This window comes from Cheilinus undulatus, linkage group 4, assembly GCF_018320785.1.
Source record: "Cheilinus undulatus linkage group 4, ASM1832078v1, whole genome shotgun sequence".
Taxonomy (NCBI): Eukaryota; Metazoa; Chordata; class Actinopteri; order Labriformes; family Labridae; genus Cheilinus; species Cheilinus undulatus.
Genome location: NC_054868.1, coordinates 46,802,415 through 46,826,385, shown reverse-complemented (window position 1 = coordinate 46,826,385; position 23,971 = coordinate 46,802,415). Strand labels below are relative to the sequence as shown.

General features: G+C 38.2%; 1 protein-coding gene across 1 annotated transcript in view; it reads right to left on the bottom strand.

Annotated features, from left to right (window-relative positions):
• Positions 1–2,516: 2,516 nt before the first annotated feature.
• The window catches only part of mad1l1 (mitotic arrest deficient 1 like 1), a 148,377-nt gene continuing 126,922 nt past the window's right edge, over positions 2,517–23,971 (bottom strand). The window contains exon 18 of the mRNA XM_041786356.1: positions 2,517–4,284. Coding sequence (XP_041642290.1) covers positions 4,135–4,284 — 150 coding nt within the window. The 3' untranslated portion in view covers positions 2,517–4,134. The remainder of the gene's footprint in view (positions 4,285–23,971) is intronic.

Here is a 23,971-nt window from a genome sequence, read left to right as displayed (position 1 = left end):
GAGATATCCATTGCATCAGAGAGCAGAAGAAGCATGTTGTTTGCTTTTGTTTGCTTTGCACAGCTCATATGAAAGCCTCTAAAATATCACCTCTAGGTGAGAGCTGCAGGGTGTGCAGAGGATGTGCTGTGTTGTGAAAATGAATGAGAGAATGAAAAACAAAGAATAAAAAAACAAGGACAGTATGTGGCATGTAGCGTGCAGGAGGATCTGTTTTCTCATGAGACATATGGCTGCACCAGCTGGAGATCTTATATTGTGGCTGTGATAAGTGGCTTTATTCTCAGTTCACTTCCTTTTGTTTCTCAGTTTTATTGGATTGCTCCCTCGCTTCCTCTTCACCCCGGTGTGCGTTTCTGCCATTTCTTTTTATTGCTGCCTAATATTTCTTTATACTCTTGTCTTATGTGGTGTTCGCATTCATGCCAAAACACACGACAAGCACAGGAACGACAATAAACTGAACTCAGAAGAGGAGGAAGCACTATTTATGTTTTATTAGGATTCACAGCAAAGAAAAATGCATTTAAGAGTTTTTGCACATTTAACCTTCAAACCGTTGCAGATATAGAAAAATACTTTATTTTTCATGTTTCAAAGGTAGTAAACAGTTTCACCTTCATCAAAAATATTCTAAATAGATGCAGAGAAATAGTTTGGTGATTTCTCGATAGTTTAAAACATTAACAGACCAGTTAAATGAATGATACAGGAACTGTGACATTTACTCTTAAATCACGCCCTGTTTTTAAACACAGCAATGCCCTCTGGATTTATAAAAGGGGATCTTTAAATATGGTCTGACTATAGCACACAGTATTTGTCATGTTAAGAGGGGTCAGTAAGGCTTGCTCTTTACATTGATCAGTCATGACATTATGACCGTGACGGCTGTAGTGAATAGCATTGATTCATCTCTTCACAAAAGCTCCCATCAGTGGGTGGGATATGTTAGACAGCAGGTGAACATTTTGTCCTCCAAGCTGGGGTACTGGAAGCAGGAAAAATGAGCAAGAGTTGGGATGTAAGCAGATTTGACAAAGACCATATGGCTGCATGACTCAGTCAGAACATCTCCAAAACTTCAGCCCTTATACGCCGTTCCTGGTCCGGAGTGCTCAGAGCCTTCCAGGACTGGCCCGTGGAAAGACGGATGAACAGATGACAGAGGTAAGGAGGGCCAAGGCTCGGTGATGCCTGATCCAAAAGAGGAGCTACAGCAGCTCAAAAAGTTAATGAAAGTTGCGACTGAAAAGTACAGAACACAGTGCATCATAGCTTGCTGTGTCAGGGGATCATGCTGACCCCTGACCATGAATGAAAGCACCATCAATGCTCATGTGAGCAGAAGAACTGGAGCGATGGAAGATGATGACCTGGAAGAAGAAGCCTGTGAGTTTAAGATAAAAGGGCAAGTCACATTTATTTGGACCAATACTGAGATCAAGACAATTGTGAATAAGCACTTTGTGGATGAATTTAAAATGATAAATTGATGATAAATATGATAAATTATACATTCTATAGAAAACAGATTATGCAGTAAATCTCTGTAATAAATGGTTTCTGACTCCCCACCATAAATCCAGGCCCACCCACCTGCAGACTGGTCCCCTAAAAGATCCAGTGAATGGGCCTCTCTAAATATGATATGCAGTCACTCACACACACCATCATCTGCTTGTTCTTTAAAAAGTGTACATACATGCTTTTAAGACAGAGCTGGTTTAGTAGTTAAGATCGTGTGTCAAGCCCAAAATGTAGTTCTTAAGTTTCAACAATGCATACATTAAAAAAGAGGGTAATCTTATAATAAAATGTACCTTGAACAACAAATAATACAGTGTGGAAATGAGTTTTAAGTTTGAGTGAGAATTTTGGTTCAATTATATATATTTATGAAGTGCTTTTAATTGGGATTAAAAAGGTTACTGTTACATTTTGTGGTTACTGCAGTTTTACCACAGCTGAAAGGAGCTGATGTCTCCTAACTCTGGAGCCTCAGGGTGCAGGGTTTGCACCCCAATGCCTTTAAACTGCATCCCACATATACATCTATGATTGAAAGACCAATGTAAGGGAGTTGAACTGATCCTGTATCAGTTAGATGAGATAGGTGCCATAAGAAGGAGGTGGTGCAATGCCCTTGGGACTCTTGTCGCCAGACTAGGAAGGAATCCCTGCGCAGCAAATGTAGGCTGAATGTTACTGGTGGGGCAGTCGGCCTGAGCCTGAGCCTGGAACATGACTCCTCTAAAGGAGGACTCTCATACTTGCAGTCAGCTAGGAAAATACATGGAGTGATGGGGCATGGGCCTGGCACAGACCTAGACGACCCAGACAATAGCAATCAGGAGGGCGGAGCAGTTTGGTGTGAAATGACGTATGCTCCCACACCTTACCTGATATGGGTCCCCTTTAGCAGCTGGGTCCCTGAAAGATGCATACCCCCCCCTCCCCCCAGGCAGCCCTGTGAACCTGAGAATAGATCACCCCCCAGGCCATGAGGGAAAAAAGTACCTTGTTGTCAAAAATAGCCATCAAATTTAAACAGACAGTGTGTCAAATTCCACTACCAGTGGACTCTGAACCAATACAATAACACCAAATGATGAGTGCAGGCCAGCTCTGTTGCTGAAGTCTTGTTTTGAATTGAGGTCTCTGTTCAGTAAAAAAAATACCTCATAAAGTGTATTATCTAAACAGAAAAACATTTTGTTTTCATTCATGTGTTTCTTATAATGAGGGAGAAGTGCGCTTAAAAGTGCACTTCCGCATTCACGCTGGAAGAGGGCCCATGATGTCCTTGCGCTCTAGCATCGCTTCCTACGCACATGTGCATTCTTCAGCACTTATAGATGAAACAAAACATGGGTTTTCTGTTTAGTAAATACATCTTATGATGCAATGTTCGACTGAACAGAGTCCTCAAATCAAAACAAGAGGAAGAACTGAGAAGGAGGCCACAGAGATGGGCAGCGCTGAACGAATGTGGAGGCGACTTAACTTGAACTCTATGGTAAATTAAGAATTCTGTCTTCGAAAACTACAGGAAATATTTAAAATACTGTAAGACCTTAATAAAAAAAATATTTAGCATAGGAATTGCCACTTTTCATGGCAAAAAATTCACATATTGTATCTTTAAGTGTTTTCATTTATAAATTCCCAACAAAATAGGCTGATATGCTTGTTTTCTTTATATATGTTCTACATATAAACAATCTAATTAATGCTTTATAATGACTCAGTTTGATGCATGCACGTCTAATTTTGCCAGCCTCTGAGCAAAAGAAGCCTTGTGTCTCCCCTGAGATCTTTAGTACCCTCCTAGGGGGGCCCAGACCCCAGGATAGGAACCACTACTGTAATACAATCCTTCTATCATAAATACATGCAATCAACTGCAGTTAATAAATTACAAAGTCTTTAACTATTTAGATAAGTTTCTTCATCATTAGACAGCACTAATCAAAATAATTCACTAATTAAAAAAAGAACTAAAACAGTATTGCTGAAAGGACACTGATGAGACTATAATGTATAAAATAAAGAGAAAAAGAAGTCATGGCATTGAAACATCTTGCTTTTGAGTGGATTTCTTTAACAGTATCTTTATACTAGTTGGGACTTGCTGTAACCAGAGCACATCTATGCAAAGCCTTTTATAAAAGGGCCCCAGAGAGAGAGAAAACAGCAAAGGCAGAATAAAAAGAGACAACAATGACTTAGCCTTGCAAAACACATCTGCAGCACATCCAGAGAAACACAAAAACCACTGCAAGAAGAGGAACAAGCTCCAAATACAAACAAGTGGCTTTTGTGCTTCATCTTAAAGACAACCTTGTTCTGGCATTCAGTAGATTGTGTTAAAAAAGTTTATTGATGAAATATTCAGAGTACAAATAGGGGTATAAAGATGCTGTCTAAGCTTTTTGTATGCAGTTAAGACGATTTGTTTTTTATGCACAATACAGCACTGACTGCACTGTTCGTGTCAGAGATTCAGAGAAATGCCGGCACATTTCCAACACTGTGTGAATGACATATGAGTAAGAAGAAAAAGCGGGGGGAAGAAAATCATAAGTCTGGAAGAGAATTTGCAGCCATGTGTCTGAGTGGTGTCAGATTACTTCAGATCGTGGTTTGTCGACTGAAGAGTTCGAGAGTCACGGCCGAGAGGAATGCTGGGAGGCTCTTCTGGTGATGCAGATGAAGGGCCACCATCTCTCCCAGAGTTTTGGAGAACTCTGTCTCCATGAGCTGCATGCTTCCACTGGAGCTCTGCAAACACACAAACATCAAAAACACAATACATATCAAACAATAAGAAATGGGGTTTCTCTCTGCTTCCATCTCTGGGGATGAACTTTCAAAGTGAGGCAAGATCACTTAAAGTTATTGTCCACAGGGGATTGTCAAGAGTGTGGTTTGTGTGTCTATGTATACGCATTCACAACAGGGTGAAGGTGTCTAAATCTGTGTGGATTAATTAAAAGGAATGAGGAGCAGCTCGGGGCGGTGGAGTGAAGGAGAAAGGGATGAGGAGAGAAACGAGGGATGAAGTAATTAAAGCGTCGCAGGGAGGGAGGACGGTAGCGAGCGAGTCCCACGACGTGCCAGGCAGATATGGAGATGTCTGAGAAATGTCCTGTGTCAATGTGTGGAAGAGAAACAGATCTTTTATTTGATAATTATCTCGAAGAGGCTTATGAAACAGATGGCGAAGGGAAAATAGAGATTAGAAGACAAAGGAATGAATGGGAAAAGATTAACAGAGAGATTTAATGCTGCTCTACATTATTTCCTACATGGACACTTATTTAAATATGAATATTAATAGTAAAAGTCAGCAGTTTTGCTAAAATATCAGATAAACTTTAGCTCTACAACACTGGAAAAGAAGTGCAGATGATGCAAGTTAGGGAAAAAGGGAGGAAAAAGTAAATCCTACTTGATAAACCAATTAGTGTGCTTCCTCACACACATCCGGATGAGGTGAGCTCAGCTGTTCACTTTTGTGTGAACAGCCACAAATCTCTAATGGGTGACAGGAGAGGATAACTGAACTAATGACATTTGCAAGCTGACTGCACTATGCAAAACCGAGGCTAAACGCTGAGAGTGAGAGAGCTTTGGAGATGGACTGAATGACTTGCTCTTTTTAGGATGTTTTTTTTTGTATGGAGCTGCATCAAAATTACAGTAACTTCAAGTTAAAGTTGGCTTCAAGATAGAAAACTGCTGAGAAAAGTTGTTGGGTTTATTGATTAAAGAAGAGAAAGTTTGGTGCACTTCAAAAGACTTCATCTGGCAGAATTTCTTTAAAAATAGCAGCTGACTTTGATTTATGCAGATTTAATGGAACCTTCTTAGACAGAAATTTAATACTAAATCTACTTTTTGACTAAGAATATTATATGAATGCTGCTAAATGAGGTTGTCACATATTTTCATACTTTACTTTATTATATCATGTTTTGACAGCCTAAAAGGTATCAAAGATTTAAGAAAAACTGCTTGTCTTCTATACTGCATTTCTTCCTAAAGTGTGGGCAGGGGCCCTCTGCTGAGCCCCAGAGGTACTTAAAGTGGGCCGAGAGAGGTCATTACAATAACTAAAAATCATAGTGATTAAATAAAAATAAAAACTATGTTTTACCTGATCAAAAAGAAAAAACTTGAATGCATGTTATTACTCTACGCCTCAGAAGTACCAAACCCCATTTATCATTTCTAATATAGAAAACAGTGTTCTGGTTTAACTGGTGTTGGATTAACTGGTGACACTCCATCAAAAATTCTACTAAGCCTTTCACCTCTCCATTTTAAGAATTAATCTGTCTTTGAAGGCAGAGTTTGCTTGGCTACAAAATACATTTACAGAAATAAATATTAGAAAGGAAAATTTAAGCATCTTTGGAGATGCCTGATCAAAACAAAATAAATGGCAGTGGCTTATAAATTCTACCTTCTAAGTCCACAAACACTTGTTGAGCCAATATATCCTAAAAGCAAAGCATTTGCATTGAAGTCCCTATTTATGAAAACTATGAATCTCATGTTATGGTGGTAAAATGGTTGTTTGGTTGGCCCTGGAAGATTTTCATGATTTCTTGATTGGGCCGCAACATACTGAAGTTTGGGAAAGGCATATAGTACAGTATTTTAGTGTACTGATTATGTATGCCGTATTTTTTGTGAAGCCCTTTAAATCAATACTGAAGGTCTACACTCTAATCACATCTTGATTGTTTAATTTCAGATACATTGTGGTGGTAAAAGGAGGCAAACTACTTAAGACTTTTTGCCTTTACCATATAAGCTGAGAGAGACAGGAAATAAAGAGAGAGTGTTGGAAGACATGCACCACACAGCGCCAGAGTAGTGGTCATATATGGGAACTAGCTTGAGCCAAACCTGTGCCTGCATCATTTATTTATAACCCAAAGCTGCTGTGAGAAAAAGAGAAGTACAGCGATGGTTAATTGGATTTAACTGTTATAGTTAACACATTTCTGACATTTGAAAGCCCCTGTCAAATCTAGTATTTACTTCATTTATTTAGGCTATTCGTATCCATATTTGAGTCAATTACGATGTTTCCTCAAGTCCACTTGGTGTCCCACAAAGTTGTTAAAGAAACCTGTTTTTGGTCTTGCTTATACTGTGCATTAACAGGATTTATGTCTGTTTGGGGCATTCGGATTGGTAATCTTTATCACTTTCATATCTGATAGCTCAGACTACATATGGAGGTTATCTGGGATGCCTTCATTCGGACTAGATTGGTTGTGTAGATACAAGGCATGTTGGCATGCACCACCCATATTTGTGGTATTCAGCTAGTAAACACAAGTATGGTTTTATTAATGTCCATCCAGCCTCACTCAGAGTGATAGGGAATATGACTCTGTATATCCTAGCATCTATTGTCATTAATACAAATTTGAATTTGTAAATTTGAATCTGAGAGCAATTCCACTTTACTACCATAATTATTATAATGGCTCTCTCCATTTCATTATCATCCAGCTAATGTTAACATTACATTTTTCTGTTTTTCTATCAATCATACTTGTTATTGCTAACTCTTCACACAGTGCTACCATTATTATTGGCGTTACAGCCATATCCTACAAAAAAGAGAAATACACTTATGGACACGACTGCTATACCTTTGTCTTCCATTTGTTGTTTTGTTGTTTCTCCTGTCCTTCTTCTCTTCCTGCTCTCTCTCTCCTACTCCTTTTCAACCCAAGAGTGGCTTTGGCCGATAGCTGTCAACATGAGTCTGGTCTGCCTGACATTCCTGACCCTTAAAGGGACAGTTTTTCTCACCACTTTGAGTCCTGTGATTAACACTGGTCTTTATTATAGTGGACCACTTCAGAGAGCACAGTTTAGACCTGCTCTCTTTGTAAAGTGTCTTGGTTATGAATTGGCCTTCTAAAAACAAAAGACTGATCAATTGATTGATTTAGATCCTGATAACTTATCTCAGATTAGTAATAACAGCCAGTCTTTTGGTCATGAAATAGCTCTTCATATGATACCAGTAGCCTTTTTAATGTCTTCAAATCAACCAAAATGAAAAACAAAAAGGAACCCATTGCTCACAAATGGAGCCAGCTCTTAGAAGCGGCTTGTCCACTGATGACACAACATAAGTGCACCTAGCCTTGCCTTTAATGGCCTCACTGTACACAGCATGTGTAGTGAGCTCTGATATCAGATCATCACTGAAGATGCCTTTGGTTTTCTGAATGCCTGAAACAGTCTGCTGATTGATGATAATTAGAGATGCACAGACTGCAATGCCGAGGACGATACCATACTTAATATTGCAAATTAGCTGATACTAGAGTTCTTTTTTTCATTCACTTTTGGTGAAAGGTGAATTATGCCAACATTTCTCCCCATCTCTGACCACAAAACAGATTAGAGTTTGTGTAACAGATCAATGTCTGAACTGTTTTAGGTGTGCTAAATGACTGCTTGAAATGACACAACCAATAAACATCTATTACTGACATAAGTTCATGCACGTATATTTACCGATATCTCAAAAAGGCAGATACTGATTATGAACTGCACTGTGCATCTCTAGTGATAATGCACAGTGAAAACAACCCTTTGTCTCTTTCAAACAGATGAAAAGTAGAGAAGATGACACTCTCAAATACAAAAATAGAAACTATTAACAATTTAGATGGTGTGCAGGAGTTTGTTTGTGAGTCTTGGTAATGAAAAGCATAAAATAACCCAAAATTGGCTGCCTTGGACTTCTATTTTTGACCCAGTGGTTTCCAACAAGGATGGATATTCTCTGATTGGTATTTTGGAAATCCTAGTCCTTGCACATTAACAACCAATCAACCTACAGTGTTTTTTTTTGTTTGTTTGTTTTTTTGCATAGCAGTAGTAGTCCTTGATGAATTTTCTAAGTAAAAACAACTAGTCAAGATCCAAAATAAGTTCTAAGATGTCTTTCACATGAAGCCAGCCAAGTACAAAGCAACATCACATTCACTCTGATGTGGGCAATGCCATCACATCAAGTCTTGCATCTAAAAACAAAAAAAAATTCACATCACATAACGTTTAGTGTGTGAAGATTTCTCCTCAGAGCTGTGGGTTTGAAAGCTTATCTGACATTTAAGAATTGGCTATTCTAGCAAATACAGGAGAGATGTTGCTGTTCAGTAAGATGAATTTACTTTGTACTTGCTAAAGAGCCATATTACCTCGGTGGAACGTCTTAAGTCAAATTGTTTTCATGCAAATGTAATTTTATATTTACAGGAAAGTGTAAGGAAACGGCATTAGAGGGAGGATGACATGCAGCACGGATCTCCAGCTGGATTTGTCGTGGTTACTTGATAAGCGTCTTAGGCCACTGGGACATTCTGTTAAATGTTGTTTGTATGATTAAATGTGTTTTCCTACTTTAATTGGCTCCTTATTGAAAATAAATCAAATGCAAAAGCCTTGTGTATTAAAAAAACAATCTGCATCCTCCGTGTAACATTAAAAAGTGCTCCTCAAGTAATAATGATTTGTAAATTAAATAACAATATTAAGGGAACATGTGGAGACTCCAAGTCCAGTTATTCATATAAATTAATTTGAACTTGGGTCTTGTGATCTTTTGTCTACCAAGTTTGGATCTGTCTGAGACCCATTGGTGCATCTCAAAGAAACAGAATAAACCTACAGTACTTTTTTATGTTACGCCTTATAAAGACATCTAAGCAGTCGCTGAGTCTTTAAGGACTTGGGCTGTAAAGCAGAGGGTTGCCGGCACGAGTCCTGATTGTACTAAGTCTGGACATTCATCTGGGGGTGCTAGTTTACTCTCTGAGCACTGAGAAGGTGCCCTTGTGAAGCACACTCCCTCACATGCAGCAGCCCGTCACTCTGACATCATTGTGTATAACCATGGGATCTTGTATGTCCATGGGCCTGAATTTCAGCATATGTATGTGTATGTGTGTCGCAGATTCAATATCAAAGAATCAGCGTGAGCTATATAATATTACCGATCTTGACTGTGATGTATGCATGCGCAATACTTGCATCACAGGCAGTATGATGTCTTAAATCACGTCATTCTGCCCCTTATGCATGTTTGATGGAAGACAAAGGCTGAGATTTCTTTTTCCCAACTCGTCTGCAATAAAAGTGAGTTAGACATCACAATCAGCAGTAACAAAACTGAGCACTGTGCTTGCAGAGTCTGCGTCTTCTGCATCTAAACACACACAGGCTACAAGTCAGGCAGCTGTCATCACAGATACACCGGCATGATGCCTGAGGCAGATGCTCATTACACAAGGCAACTGAGTCTTGAGTGACTGTATTCCTGTATCAGCAGCATCCAGGTGCTTGTTAATGCTATGGCTGCATAAATGGTTTGTTAATGCTTTGGGCATTGCACTGGTGTTTATATTAAAGTTGCAGGTGTGCGCTGCAGTGTTTGAGAGTGAAAGTGACTAATTAAGGTGAGAATCTAAAATCGCATGGCTGCAGTGTTTCCCAATGGATTTTAGGAGAGCATGGTGGGAGGGCCTCGAACCTTCTAGTGGGGCCTGGGGCAAAAAAAAACCCTGTCATTCTGAAGTTAAATGCCCCAATTTTGTGTGTGTTTCAGAGCAAAATGTAGAGGCTTTATGGAAATTTTGCTCTCTTTTTAAAATTAAATCAGAGGAATACTGATAATAATTTGATTGGCTAATTACAGTCTTCAGTTTTTCCCTTGTCTTATCCAAAAACAAAGATTTTAGATGATACCGGTTGTCTTTAACCTGACACGCCAGATGGATGTGTTTCATAATAAAACCACCGTTTTAAACCAAAATCTTCCAAACTGCAGCAGGTGACATTACGACTTCTGATTTTAACAAAAACTGATCTCTACCAGAAAACTGTTTCACAGCCTTTTTTTCTGTTTAAGTGTTTACTTTTATCCCATTATTTACAATGGCGTTGATATTTTATATCTGCTAGCCTATGTAGTACAAAATAACTTCTAATGCTACGTGAATTTAATTTCTGTTAAGCTTACATTCTAGAGAAAAAGAACTGGTTATAATTAACACTCTGTTCCTCCTCTCTTGTTAATGTAATGCAGGAATTAATCAAATCACAGAAACAGAGACGTTTACAGCAGCTTTATTCTAACTCCTGAAGAAATTACAAATTCTCCAACAAAAAAACTAAAATCAGAGACTGTTTCACTCAGCTAGAACTGAAAATCTTTAACACGGCTGTCTCTTTCCCTATACGCATGATAGAGACACAGCGGGAGTGTGCGAATCCAAATGGATACACAGACAGACCTACATAGATATAAGGTAGAGAAGACAAATGTTTAAACTGATATGTTTCAAGGCTTTGTCTCCTTTAGCCTGAGTGTCTGAAGCTCTCTCACACAGTGCAGAGCGTTTCTCCACGTCGCACTCTGTGCTTGCACCATGGCTCACAAGTTCACAGCTGAGCATGACAATGTAATGTTGGTGGGGGAAAGTAGACTATGGCGGTAAAGATTAGACTGTGGCGAAGCGCCATGGTCTAGGCTGGCGCCAAAGATCTTATGGGGGGGAGTGAGACTTTGCTCTGAGCCTGCCAAAATTAGATCTGCAAATATTGACTGAAACCATGATAAAGCAGTTGTTAAGTAGTTTATACAAAGGGTTTTTTGGATAAGAAAAGCATGCATAGGCCTTTCTTAGAGTTTTATCAGTGAAACAATTAAAATCTATGTTGACTTTTTTGGTGACAGTGTGTCACTTTTTAAACATATTAGCAAACAACTATCAAGTGTATCTGTACAATTTAGGATTATTTGCACTGCTTCATGGGTGGAAAAGTTTACATTTTCACTCTTCACCTTTCTCCCTCCTCCATTGGATGTGTACCAAAGTTGCTGTCAGAGAAATGAAGTGTGTGATGAAAGTAGCAGCATTAAATTTGAAATCAGAAAATGACTTAAAGATCTTAAAATTAAGAAAGTATGATTTTTGGATTGAAAAATCAAGTAATGTACATAAGAGGACACTGCATTTATCAGGTATGGTCCTCTTTCTATCCTTTTTATAAAAAAAATGCAATCAGTTTTTTTCCAAGCCTCCTTCAGGCCTAGCAGAGTGTAGAACTGATTCATCCCATTAAGGGATTAATAGAGGAAATGTTCTTTCAGTTTTACTCCTGGCATGTGGCAGACCAGGGCTCTTCTCTAATCATGTCTTGTGTCCATCGCTCTGTCTAACTGCCTCACTCTGTGGCTCTATTTCCTGACAGTCTCTGGTGTATGTTCTGTCCCTGTGCGGCTGTCTGAAAGCTATGCTATATCCTCGGGCTGCTACTCTCATCACAGGAGCACACGCACAAATGCGTATGAGTTCACGCCTTCAGAAACAGCCGGGACTTTGGATCATGGAACACACACATCAAAGAAAAATAACTGAGTGGTTACCATGGAGATAGCAGGAACTGAGATACCTTCTGCCAAAGTTCGTCCTACAAACAGACCTTGTGTACGTGAGTGTGTGTGTGCGTTTGCGTTACAAGAAATGGCCTTGTTGAATAGAAAGACACCAATGACCTCACATAACAATCAGTTTTAAAGGGGCCAAATGTGCAAGCAGGGACACAACCACACAAAAAAAAGTGGCTGAACACAGGTTGTATGGATTTACACAGACTGTAAAGGTTGGGGACTATAAACCGAAGCAGGAGAATTAAGAGCTCACAAAGGATGACTCCACCTTAAACGCATCATAATATCACTTTTTATCTCATTAAGTTGGCTGATTAACTTTTATCCTGCTGATTTCAACACAGATTTTCAACATAGATAACAACTTGTAAGATTTAGGACTTGACCCCCTAGGAGGCACTACCTGTCCTACAGCAGCTTAAGTAAATGTTATGAGCCTGCATGCTACTGGTAGCAATAGCTGGAGTTGACTCTGTTCTTTGCTACCAGTAGGGTGGTTGAGCTCTCAGCCTATGGTGATAGTTGTGAAGTAGGGGAGAACGGGGTTGGTTGCCACACTCATTATATATCACCACCAGGGCACTGTCTCCAAGAATTTGGTATGGAAATGTTCTGAATTGGGACCACAGCTCAACTACATAGCCTTCTCCGGAGTAGGACAGCTGAACTTGAGGCAAAAAGACTTTTTATGTTTTTCATGTCAAATTGAAAATACTTAGCTCCTCAGTATTTTCTTCTAGGCTATTACATAGTGGATTATAACAAAGCAGTTGTTACCCTTTAGAAGTGTGAAGGGAAAGCTAAAGTTTAGAATGTCATTAGATGGCTAACAAGTTGTTAGATGGTTGTTAGCCTTGATGATAGCAAGAAATTCCAGTTGGGGTTGGTTGTCACATTCTCTTTGGGGTTTGTTGTCACAGAGATATGGGAGAAGTGTTGGACTTGCAACCAGTGGGCACACATGCTATGGTTAGTTGGAGTACATTGGCCCTACAATTACCATCACTGTAACTCAGACGGTGAGGCCCAGTTGAGTGGGCTAATATTGTTAGGCCTACTTGTTTTGTTCTTTATGTTGCTATAGGACTAAAGGCTAGCCTAAAGATACTCCTGTTCCTTGCTCATTTTTTTGAAGATGCATAACGCTTTTATCAACTTGTCAATGCGATTAAATTTTCAATTATAGCTCTGTCTTCTTGCCTTCATTTTAAGATATCTCCCATTAAAACAACATTGTGACAAGAAACGTCATGGTGTGTGACAACCATACCGTGATGTGGTTGGTTTCACAGTATGTCAGTGTCTTTGATATTTCATTTCCTTTTTGTTTCAATAAGTGCGGAAATGAGAGGGATTCACATTCAAGCCAACACCTTAAGCTTCAATTTAATGTAGGAATGACTACTGGCAGATGTTTTGATGAAGAGCAATTCACACCACAGTAAAAAGTGTGACAACCAACCCCGTTCTCCTCTACCGACCCACCAATGACCATCTCTGCTGGTCAGACATTGTTTTTAACTAAGACAGAACTACACAAGACTAATGAACCTAACAATATGTCACCATTTTCTTTAATGCAGGATTATAACCTCATAGGGGTAAAGATTGTTAGAAAGTGGTGCCGCCAGTCTGATTATGATCTCTAGATACCTGGTTATATTTTTATAGCAGTGCAGCTGCTTAAAATACACAGTGAATGGATGAGTTTTCACTTGTGTCAGGGTGGTTTGACGGCAAATATGTTTACATTTCAGAATGGTCTGCTGGTCATACTGCCACATAAAGGGATGTCTACTCTTTGAATGAAAAACTGGGTATTAAAAGAGCATTTTATACACTGAATGTTACATTACAATAGTCAAGAATAAATTGTGCTATTAATTTTTTTGTCCTGCCTTTACTATCAAATAGGAGAGTTCAGTAATTGTGCGCATTGTGCTCACAGAAGAATGAGGGCATAGAAACACATTTTGACCAAGGTTAGTCCGATACATGTGATAGTGAGGCGATATTTTATATCACAGAAAACAAGGACAGCATAACAGCTTAGTCATTTGATGACAAGTGACGTACAAAGCGTTTACACAAACATCCCTCCCACACGTGAAGGTTTTGACTCATTTTTGCACTTTTTCAAGCGACACCTTTCTTTGTCCAAACAGGGCACTGAGTTCATGACATTTTCTCTGTTCAGTGAGTAGTTTCTGCCATTTTAAAAGCACAAAATGATCAAGTTGAACCATTATATAGCCCTGAAAGATTATGAGATGGCTTTAAATACACATTTTTAAGTATCCAATTTATTCCTGGTGGCTGTAGATGTGACTATGTATGGAACTTTGAAACAGAAGAAGCAGGAAAAATATTTTTCTCCCAGTGGCTGTTCCAATTTAAATTAAACTACTGCTTCATTTTTAAGAATCATATCTTAAACTTAATTATATTTTCAGCTGAAAGTATTAAGTTAGATTTTCTGCAATGTCCATGGAGATTTCTGGTACTGATAGTGCTGTCAACAGTAGCGCATTTAACAAGGCAAAGCTAAATTTGTGTCCAGAACAGCAGTGTTTAAGACATGCTGTTTCCCTTTTTGATTTCATCAGGGCTTTCATTCTTCTTAAATTAAGATATAATCACAGATTTAAAAACCTGAAGGTGACCCATCTGAATCATGGATATCTGTAAAAATATGTCTTAAAGGACCGATAGGTTTGTGAAATAATGAGAATTCCAAATCATCCACACACTAAAACGATTGATTTTAAGCATCCGTGCTAATATTTGTGTGATGTTTACAAAGCTTGTTTTGCAAGCAGTGAACCATGTAAGCTTGTTTGTGTTTTGTGCATACTGTACATGTACTTTAAAGTATAATACATCATTAGCCTGCAGCTAAGAGCCATTTTGGACTGGGTGCAAGGGTGCTGCGTTTCAGCTGTGTCATGGCTTGATACTCATTTTGGTGTGCATGTTAACAAGTCAGGGGTTTCAGACCCTGTGCGACTGCCACGTGTCGCATGTACCAAACACCTCAAGAATAAAAGCTTCACCTACTTTTTCCCCATATTTATGTATGTTCACATTGGTAGAACATGTTCACAGTGTGTTGCTTGATGACCTTGATGAAAGTCTCAAGCTGAAATGAATCAGATTAATTAACTGGTGAAGCTTTTATTTTTCAGGTTGATCTCAGCCTCACAGTTAGCCAATTGAAGGATTAGGCTGTTTCCAAGAGCTACTGCAGCTCTGTCATATTGTGAAATATCCAACATTTAAAAGTGTAGCTGAACTTTATGTTGTAAGAACCGAACCAAAGTGTTAAATTTAACACCGGCAATTTTCTGTGTATTGCATTTTATTACAGAGGTGTGACTTTAGCTGGACAACCTGGTTAAGATCTATTTCCTTGTTGCTCATGCCAAAAAGGAAAGATTATATTTTATTGTACAACTCTTCGGTACCTGCTCAGTACTTAAACTTTAAATTAGGCCTGTTACTATGAACGCGTTAATGCTCATGATTAATCTGGAAAGCTTAATGCGTTAAAAAAATAATAATGCAGTTTAATCATATGACTAAGTTTGACCACAACTTCCTCCAGTAGTCCTCCTGCGCGGATGTTTGCGTTCCTGAGGTGAAAAGGTTAAAGGCGGGTCAAACGCAGCCAGCAGTGATGAGTGAGGAGACAGACTCAGGTCTGCTTCACGGCAGATTTCCATTTAAAACGCTGCCTAAAGGAAGTCTGGATGAACAAAAGCTGTGTGTACATACTGTGGCGATGAACTGTCTTTACACCGAAGCACAACGAGTCTGAATTACAACCTCCGGGCAAAACACATCTTTGCTAATGTTAGCAAAGACACTAACAACAACATGGGATCGAGCCATGATAGCTAATGTTGCTAATGTTGGCAAAGACACTAACAACAACATGGGATCGAGCCATGATAGCTAATGTTGCTACTGTTAGCAAAGATGCCAACAACAACACGGGATCAAGCCATAACCTCAAGCTACACCGGCGCAGTCCAGCAGACATGGATTTGTCCCCAAAATGACAACATCTTAGCTAACTAATGCAATCGCTAATAGGTCGCCAGAGACTGCAGACCATAAACATCTTTGACAACAAGGGGCTTCAAGACATCATCCAGGTCTCCTCAAATGACCAATACCACAGAACACCTACGAGAACTACTGTCGCAAGAAACCATGAACTGTATGACAGCTAAAAAGGCAACTAAAGTGGAGCAGCTGGCCCAGGCTACATTTATTACACTGACAAGAGACCACAGGACATCAGTCAGCAACTTAAGACACTCTGATTTACAAACCACAAATAAGTTTAAAAACTCTTGTATATCATATAAATACTCTAATATTTCTTCATTTAAACACCATAGGTGTATAAATTTATCTAAAACAAAATTGCAAGTACACAGTAGTATTTTAAATGTCAATTTATAGATCATTATAAAAAAAAATAATAAAAATACATTTTTTAGTAAAAAGCGCTTTCAAAGAGCTGTAAATAAAGTTAAAATAATGAAAATAAACACTTGATAATAAGAATGTTTAAAAATTGAGAAATTAGTAAAACTAAAGAAATGCATGATTAATCACAGCATAGTGATGTGATTAAATTGATTAAATGTACTTTTTTTTTATCAATTAACAGCACTACTTTTAATTAAATACTTTTTACTTGAGTAGATTTGTTACTTTTACCCAAGTAAATTTTGACCAGAGAAATTGTACTTTTACTTGTGTACAATAGTTGTGTACTTTTTCCACACCTGCAATTAATACAGGACAAGAGATTTTTTGGTCATTGTCAACTAAATTTGATGATTTCTGGCACATTTAATGCCTCTTTTCAATATACCTATAGTGAAATTTATAACAATATACACATCAAGCCAAAACAAACAACAAACAAACAAAAAAAACACGGATTAAAATCAGATAAATAAAGGTAGAAAACAATGACCAGATAAAGACACGTCAACTAAAAATAAGACTTTGTGTGGCCTTAAAAGTAAAAAGTCCAATTTAAGCGCTTGGTGCTTAAATTGTAGACTTTATAATGTAGAAAATAATTCTCCTGAAGTTAAGGTGAGCATCATTTTATGAAGAGACCACCTAGGGAAAATTGCATCTTAACTCTCAGAGATCAAGGATGTAAGCGATCTGATTCTAAAAGATTTCAGGAGTCTCTTTATGATGATGTGTGTAATGAGAGAGTAATTTGCTTTTTCAGGGTTATCTTTTTGCCTTTCTTAGCTGCAGAGAGTTTAACACTGAAGGGGAAAAGGCTACACTGTTAATTATGATGCTAGAGACATTTAAAGCTGTCTATAATGTCTCTTAGCTTTAATAGCTAAATTAAAGTTCACCTACTCCGTTATCTATGGAAAGAAAATGCTATTATGCCACAAATATAACAATGACAGGTATTTATTTAATAACCCAGTGTCTCAGCTAAGTGTGCAGTATGTTTTTGTCTAACCATAGTAAAAGTAGAGTTTAGTTTATCTTTTCTAAAATCAAAGGAGGAAAAACTATTGTGAAGCCACCTTGAGTGAGACATGTTAGCTAGTGCTTGTTAGATTTTCTCTCACGTATATCTCTGGATCTGCCGGGGAAATTCAAAAGAAGTTAATAAAAGGTCAGAGGAGGTTTTTTGAAATCAGTCTTATTCAAATGTTGACCTTATCAATGCTTATTTGCATATTCATACTTCTGTATAAAGCGTTTTAAACAATATGTGACCTTTAGGATAACAACACATTTCTGTTTATGTGTGAAAACTGCCAGATTTCTCTCAGAGAGAGTGAGATGAAAACAAGAAAGCTGAGGTTAAGGTAAACACAAGTATGACAGCTTCCTCCTACAGGGTGTCATCAACCTCATCCAGCATGAAAACACGCTGAAATCTGATTTCTGTTTCTCCAAAGATCAGGGGTACGAATCTAACAAGACAAAGTTTCACACATAATCTCAAGAGGACAGCCCTCAACAATAGAGCAGAGGAGTGCTATCCCGCTCTTCCCTTCTTTTCATTTGTCTATCCAATTAAAGGAAATCAATACCTGCTGGTTTGAGATGCAGGGCGGGGCTTAATAGTGACCTCATCTAACCAAGGAGCCGCATGCTGCCTGAATGGCAATCACGCTCTTCTCCTAAAGCAGACAGGGTCAGAGTAAAGGTGCACACCCACGCCCTGAGACGCTTCGACAGAAACACATGAAAGACAGAAAGGCTCAAAGCGATGACTGAGGCCTGTTCTCCTGCCTACACAGAGACAAAAAGCAATACTACTAGACGATGTGTTCTAGACCTTCAAATGAGCTCAGCATTGACAATTTGTACTTTATTTATTTATTTATTCTTTTTAAAGTTTTTTTAGCCTCATACAGCTCAGGAGATGGCTCACTTAGTTTCAGGAACGAGGCTTTTAATTTGAAAGTTAATCACTGGGTGGAAAATGTTCTGGATTTAACGACTGAAATCTGAAAAGTCAAAAACCAGGAGAAAATCTCTTATTTATCACAGCTTTAACAAAAGAAACATTGCATCAATGAACGCTTTCACTTTGGTGATGAGAAGCTGATTCCCATTCCCCAATTTTTTCACCCCGTAACTCCCAAATTAACAGCAAAAGGGACCAGAGACCCCCACCATCCAAGGAGGTAGCTAAAGCGTACAATGTTACACAAAACATCATGACAAATGCACATTTCAGGGAGTTTTTTAATTACTTACTTACATTAAAGGAAAAATCTCACTTAATAACTATGGGTTAATTTCAAATGTAACTAATTTCAAGGAAATTACAAAATTGATAACATAAACCACTTTAAATCATTTTAACTTCCTTTTTGAGTGTTTGGAACACAACCTGCAACCCCCTATCTATGTCTCCTCACCACCCTGGGGGTCCTGACCCACACTATGGAAACCACTGCTTTAGATCAGCATTTCTTCACAGTTTTTTTCTGTCAAGGCACCTTTTCAAATTTGAGTCATCTATTCATAAAAATAAACCTTTGAAAGTCCCGGTGACTGCAGAGCGACTCGTGTGTTAAAATCAATAAGAAGATAAATCTCAAAACCACATCTTTTAAACAATAAAAATGGCTTTATTTGCACAGAGTAATTGTGTAGACCCTAAAAACATACTTAACCCAATTTAGCTGCAAACCTTTCTCAGGAAGCTGTGTAGTACTCAAATAATCATTTTAGCATACTGTCCTAAAGTTCTGGTGCAAGCCTGTTCATTTGCTGACACCAGCAGCAATTCAGCATTTAAGACTATTTTGATTTCTTGCGCTAGGATAACTAATGATCTGCATGTCCATTGTAACTCTTGGTTGAATCTAAAGCATTTTGAAGGCACCCTTGATGATGTCATGTTTTAACTGAAAAACCAATTAAAAAAAATATCAGTGTTCTATGACTTTTATTTAATCTAAAAAATCTTTTCTTCCATAATTTTCCCAGTACCCTAATGTAATGTGGTACTACCACCATCATGGTTGTAGACCATCTGAGGGTGCTTTCATACTATAATTGTTCAGTTTAGTTAAAATAAACCCCAGTCTGTTTGCCAAATCGGAACACATGTTTTGCACTGGTGTGAACGCTGTCAGTCAGACGCTGGAGCAGACCAAACAACCAAAGTGAGGCTGCTTGAAAAGATTCAGATTGATTCACCAACTTCTCTTAGGAAGAAATTTCAAATTCCAATATTCCCCAAAGTTTTCTTATCTGCAATTTATTCTTAAAGGGATACTTCAAAATTTTGGCAAATTCGCCCAATGCCATAATCCCTATAGTCTTACTAATAGGTTCGTTATCTTTAGTTGTCGGTGCAAAATTTTGAAGAATTTGCCAAAATTTTAAAGTATCCCTTTAACTTGGAACAAACTCTAAGAATACTCCAGAACATTCCTATGGTTGATACAAGAGGATAAAATGTTTCATTTTGCACTCAGCAGCACCCAAATATGCTTGATTAAGAACAACGCAATACAATTCATTTTTAAATTCTCTTCTACTGATTTTCAAAATAAATTTAACACTTTTATATAACTGAATATGCACAAATGCATGACTTAATTTCAGTCAAGCACTAATTCAAATTTGCAGTGTTGATTTTAACTGGAAAATGTGCGATTCTGAAAATATATTTTGTAAGTGCAGGAGCTGTAAGATTTTGCATTCATTTAAAACAATAAAAAACTATCTTAACACAGAAGCATTTAAATGTGTTTAAATGTGGTCTGATCATTTTAAAGTGTCAGGGTTATCTGTAATGCCTCCTTTTCTTATCACAGCATGACACATTTCCTTCTTATAAAAGCACCATCTTAATCAGTGGTTTCTTCTTATTCAGAATTAATTCTTCCTCTTTTAGGGTCATTTAGAGTAGCACTAAATCCGCTTTAGAACTATTGAAGTATTTTAAACGATTGAAATCATTCTTATGGTTTAATTCATTTTAGACAAACTGGCATCTTGCTACTTCTCTCACTTCTGTGTTTGCACACTGCCCTCCAGTCTTATGTTCTTACATAGCCATTATAAATTATGCTATCTTTTAAGTTGTGCATCAGATCCGGATGTAAATACCTGGAAACAAAAGCTGAAATGTTGATCTCTTGTCTCATATTCATTATTTGATGTCGAACCCAAATGTTTCCAGTCCACAGCTAAAATAAAGGGAATGACCTCACTGTTCCAATACTTTTGGCGGGGAGTGTAACAGCAGGAAGCATTTGGATTACGGCAGCAACCATAGCTACATAAACAAGTGTTAAAAAGCATTTCTCTTCTACTCTTCAGGTTGCTGTCTACAAGGGGTGTAACAGTTCAAAGAGGTCACGGTTTGGTTCCTACCTTGATTTTTGGATCACAGTTTGTTATGGGTTTGGTTCATTGGGAAAAAAAACAACATGAAGTTCCAGATTTATGTTTGGTACAGTCTGTGGTGATTTTAACATGAGACAAAAAGGAACACGATAAAAAAGTGATGCAAAGTAAAAAATGGAAAAAGCTTTCCAAATGTTGTTATGCCAGCTGAGATGTTTTGCAAATCATCAAATTATCCTGTTTGCAGTCATTACAGAAACTTGTAAACGGTGACTAATACTTTTGCTTAAAAAACAGACTGTAATTAAATCCTAATCATAAACCAGTTTGCTGATATGTTTTTTATATTTAGAAATAAATTAATGAATCCTGTTAGCTTCATTTGGTACTTTAGACTATGGCTTTTGGAGTTGTTTATAATAAACAGCAGACATCTGAAATTTTAAGTCTGATAAGAAGAAAAAGCAAACACTCCTGGAAATTTGAGGCAAATTAAAGTTTGTCAATGTTTGCGCAGCTGCAATGGAAAATTACCCAGCCTTCTTTAACATATTTACAAATGAATATAAGCAGGATCTCTTTAAGTGTATTTGTGAAGAAGCCAATGATAAGTTTGGGACTGAAAACACTCTGAAAAGAAGGCTGATTTTTCTTTTTTACACCTGCAGTCTAAGTAACAAAAAAGACCACTCTATCAAGACATGGACTGAAAACTCCTCCAGCCAGAGAACCATACTATATTTCTTTATGGGCCAAACTATAGCTATGCTAGATCCCCTACTGTTTCTAAATGTAGCACCTGTTATGAAGTTCATGTTCTTGGATTATACCTGCAGTTTTAGCAAACACTACCTGGTTGAACACTTGTCAACAACACTCCCCAGAGATGAGCAAATAGTAGATTAATCCTGTCAGATGCTCTGCTGCCTCAGGAGGTTACAAAAGAAAGTGGTGCCAAACAGATTTATCTTAATCCTGCCATCAAACACCATGCTAACAGACAATACCACTGTCTTTTACCTAACAGTACAACACCAGAATATTGACTGAAAATAACAGTTGATAATGATACTCACGCTACTGTTAGCTCATGTTAACGAGCTAATGTTAGCTAATTAGGCTATGCTTTGATGATAAAATATTTCTTGTCCTTCACATAAAAATTTTAAAAAGTGATTTAAAACCACTAAACATGTTGAGTGTTGTCTAAAGAAAGGTCAAAAGTGGAAAAAAAGAACAGTTTCAAAAAATATCTAAAATTTCAGTGGTTGTTAAGTGATGTAAATGTGGGGTTTTGAAAAGATGGAAAGTTTGAATTCCCCATGCCACAGCCCCACAAAATGTCCATTTGTAGCTGCTAGGGCCGAATGAATCGTTTTTCAACTGTGATGGCAATTTGTGTGTGCAACATTGCAAAACATTGCGAGGGCATGCGACATTTGTCACGTGACCTGAAGCACATCAGTCTGTCATTTCTGTGGTGTTGTTAGAGTTTTGTCATTTCTGTGACTAAGTCTGACTGAAATCACAATCAGAGGCCAGAGAACTGCTCACAGATACACCAGCATGACACTCCAGGCAGACACTTATTAATGCAAGGCGGATCCTGGGTAAGTGGACTTTTGCTATAACCAGCACCTCATTCCAGTGCTGGTTAATATATGGTCTGTTAATGCACAGATATGCTTACCGTTCATCTAACAGCTTCATTGTATGTGCTGTGTAAGTTAGACTCATGGGCCTGGTCTGGTCGGCTTAACTTAAGTTTTAATGTTGTTAAAAATGGTTGATGACATTAAGGAAAACAGTGTAGAAATAAAGGATGCATGGCCACACAGGGGTTAGTACTGTTGTCTCACAGCAAAAGGATCCTGGTCAGGGGTTTACGGTGCAGAGTTTGTATGTCCTCTCAGTGCATGTGAGGGTCCTCTCTGGGTGCTCCGGTTTCCTCCCACCACCAAAGACATGCTTGTTAGGTTAATTGGTGACTCTAAATTGGCCATAGCCCTGTGTCTGTCTCTCTATGTCAGCCCTGCCATTGCCTGGCGACCAGTTCAGGGAGTATCCCATCCCTCGCCCAGTGACAGCTGGGACTGCGACCCCAAAGAGGATAAGCTGTGTAGAAAAGGAATGGATAGATGAAGAAATGAGTCAATCTGTCTACCTGCTTCCTTTGTTTTCTTTCCGTGTATGTTGTGTGCGTTACAGCTACTGTCAGAGGTCTATTTGAAATCCTAAAAACAAATAAAACATAAAATATGTTCATTTAACTGAATAAATGTACATAAAAAGCACAACTTTAAAGCGCTTTAATTTTCTTTTGGATTAAGAAAAACTCATATATATTGTGCAAAGAAAAACTATTACACAGTCTGTTTTTACAGTTTCCTTCAGCCCTGGTAGCTGCTACTGTCCTAAGCTCTTTTCGCCCTCCAGACCTCCACGCTAGTCACATGACAAAGCTTGTTTACAATTCTAAGCATTTTATCTACAATTCAAACCCTTTTTGAACCTTGAAACACAACATTAAAATACAAGTATTTTCTTGAGCATTTCAAGAACCTGAGTGCTATTTTTTAGACAGTCACCTCCTCTGATGGATTGCTCCACCTTCTCAGTTCCTTTCTCCTTCAAAATATCTTAATTGCCACTGTGTCAGTGTATGAAAGTTGGGTGATCTCTATCATGGCATATTTATATTCCTCCAGAGCCGCCTTTGAAACGCCTCTTGGTGCATTCTATGTGTAATGCATCCTCTCTCTCCTCTGTAAAACATCTCCTTATCAAACACATCCATTTGAAAGTAAAATCATCAGATTTTGTAAGCATGTTTTCATATTAATCTTGTCATACCACTAAAACATCCCTAAGGCATCAACTGTGTGTTTGTCTCAGTGCTCATTTCCATTTGATGAGCCATTTCAATTATGTGTTAGTGTGATTGGTATGACACATAATGTGACTGAAAAGATAATGATTAATCAGCACTCCCCCGCAATTTATGTTGCCGCTCCCTCTGCCTCTCATGCTCATGTGAAATGCTTTCAGACAGCTTCACCGTCCTCACTGACATGACATACAGCACGACGCCGC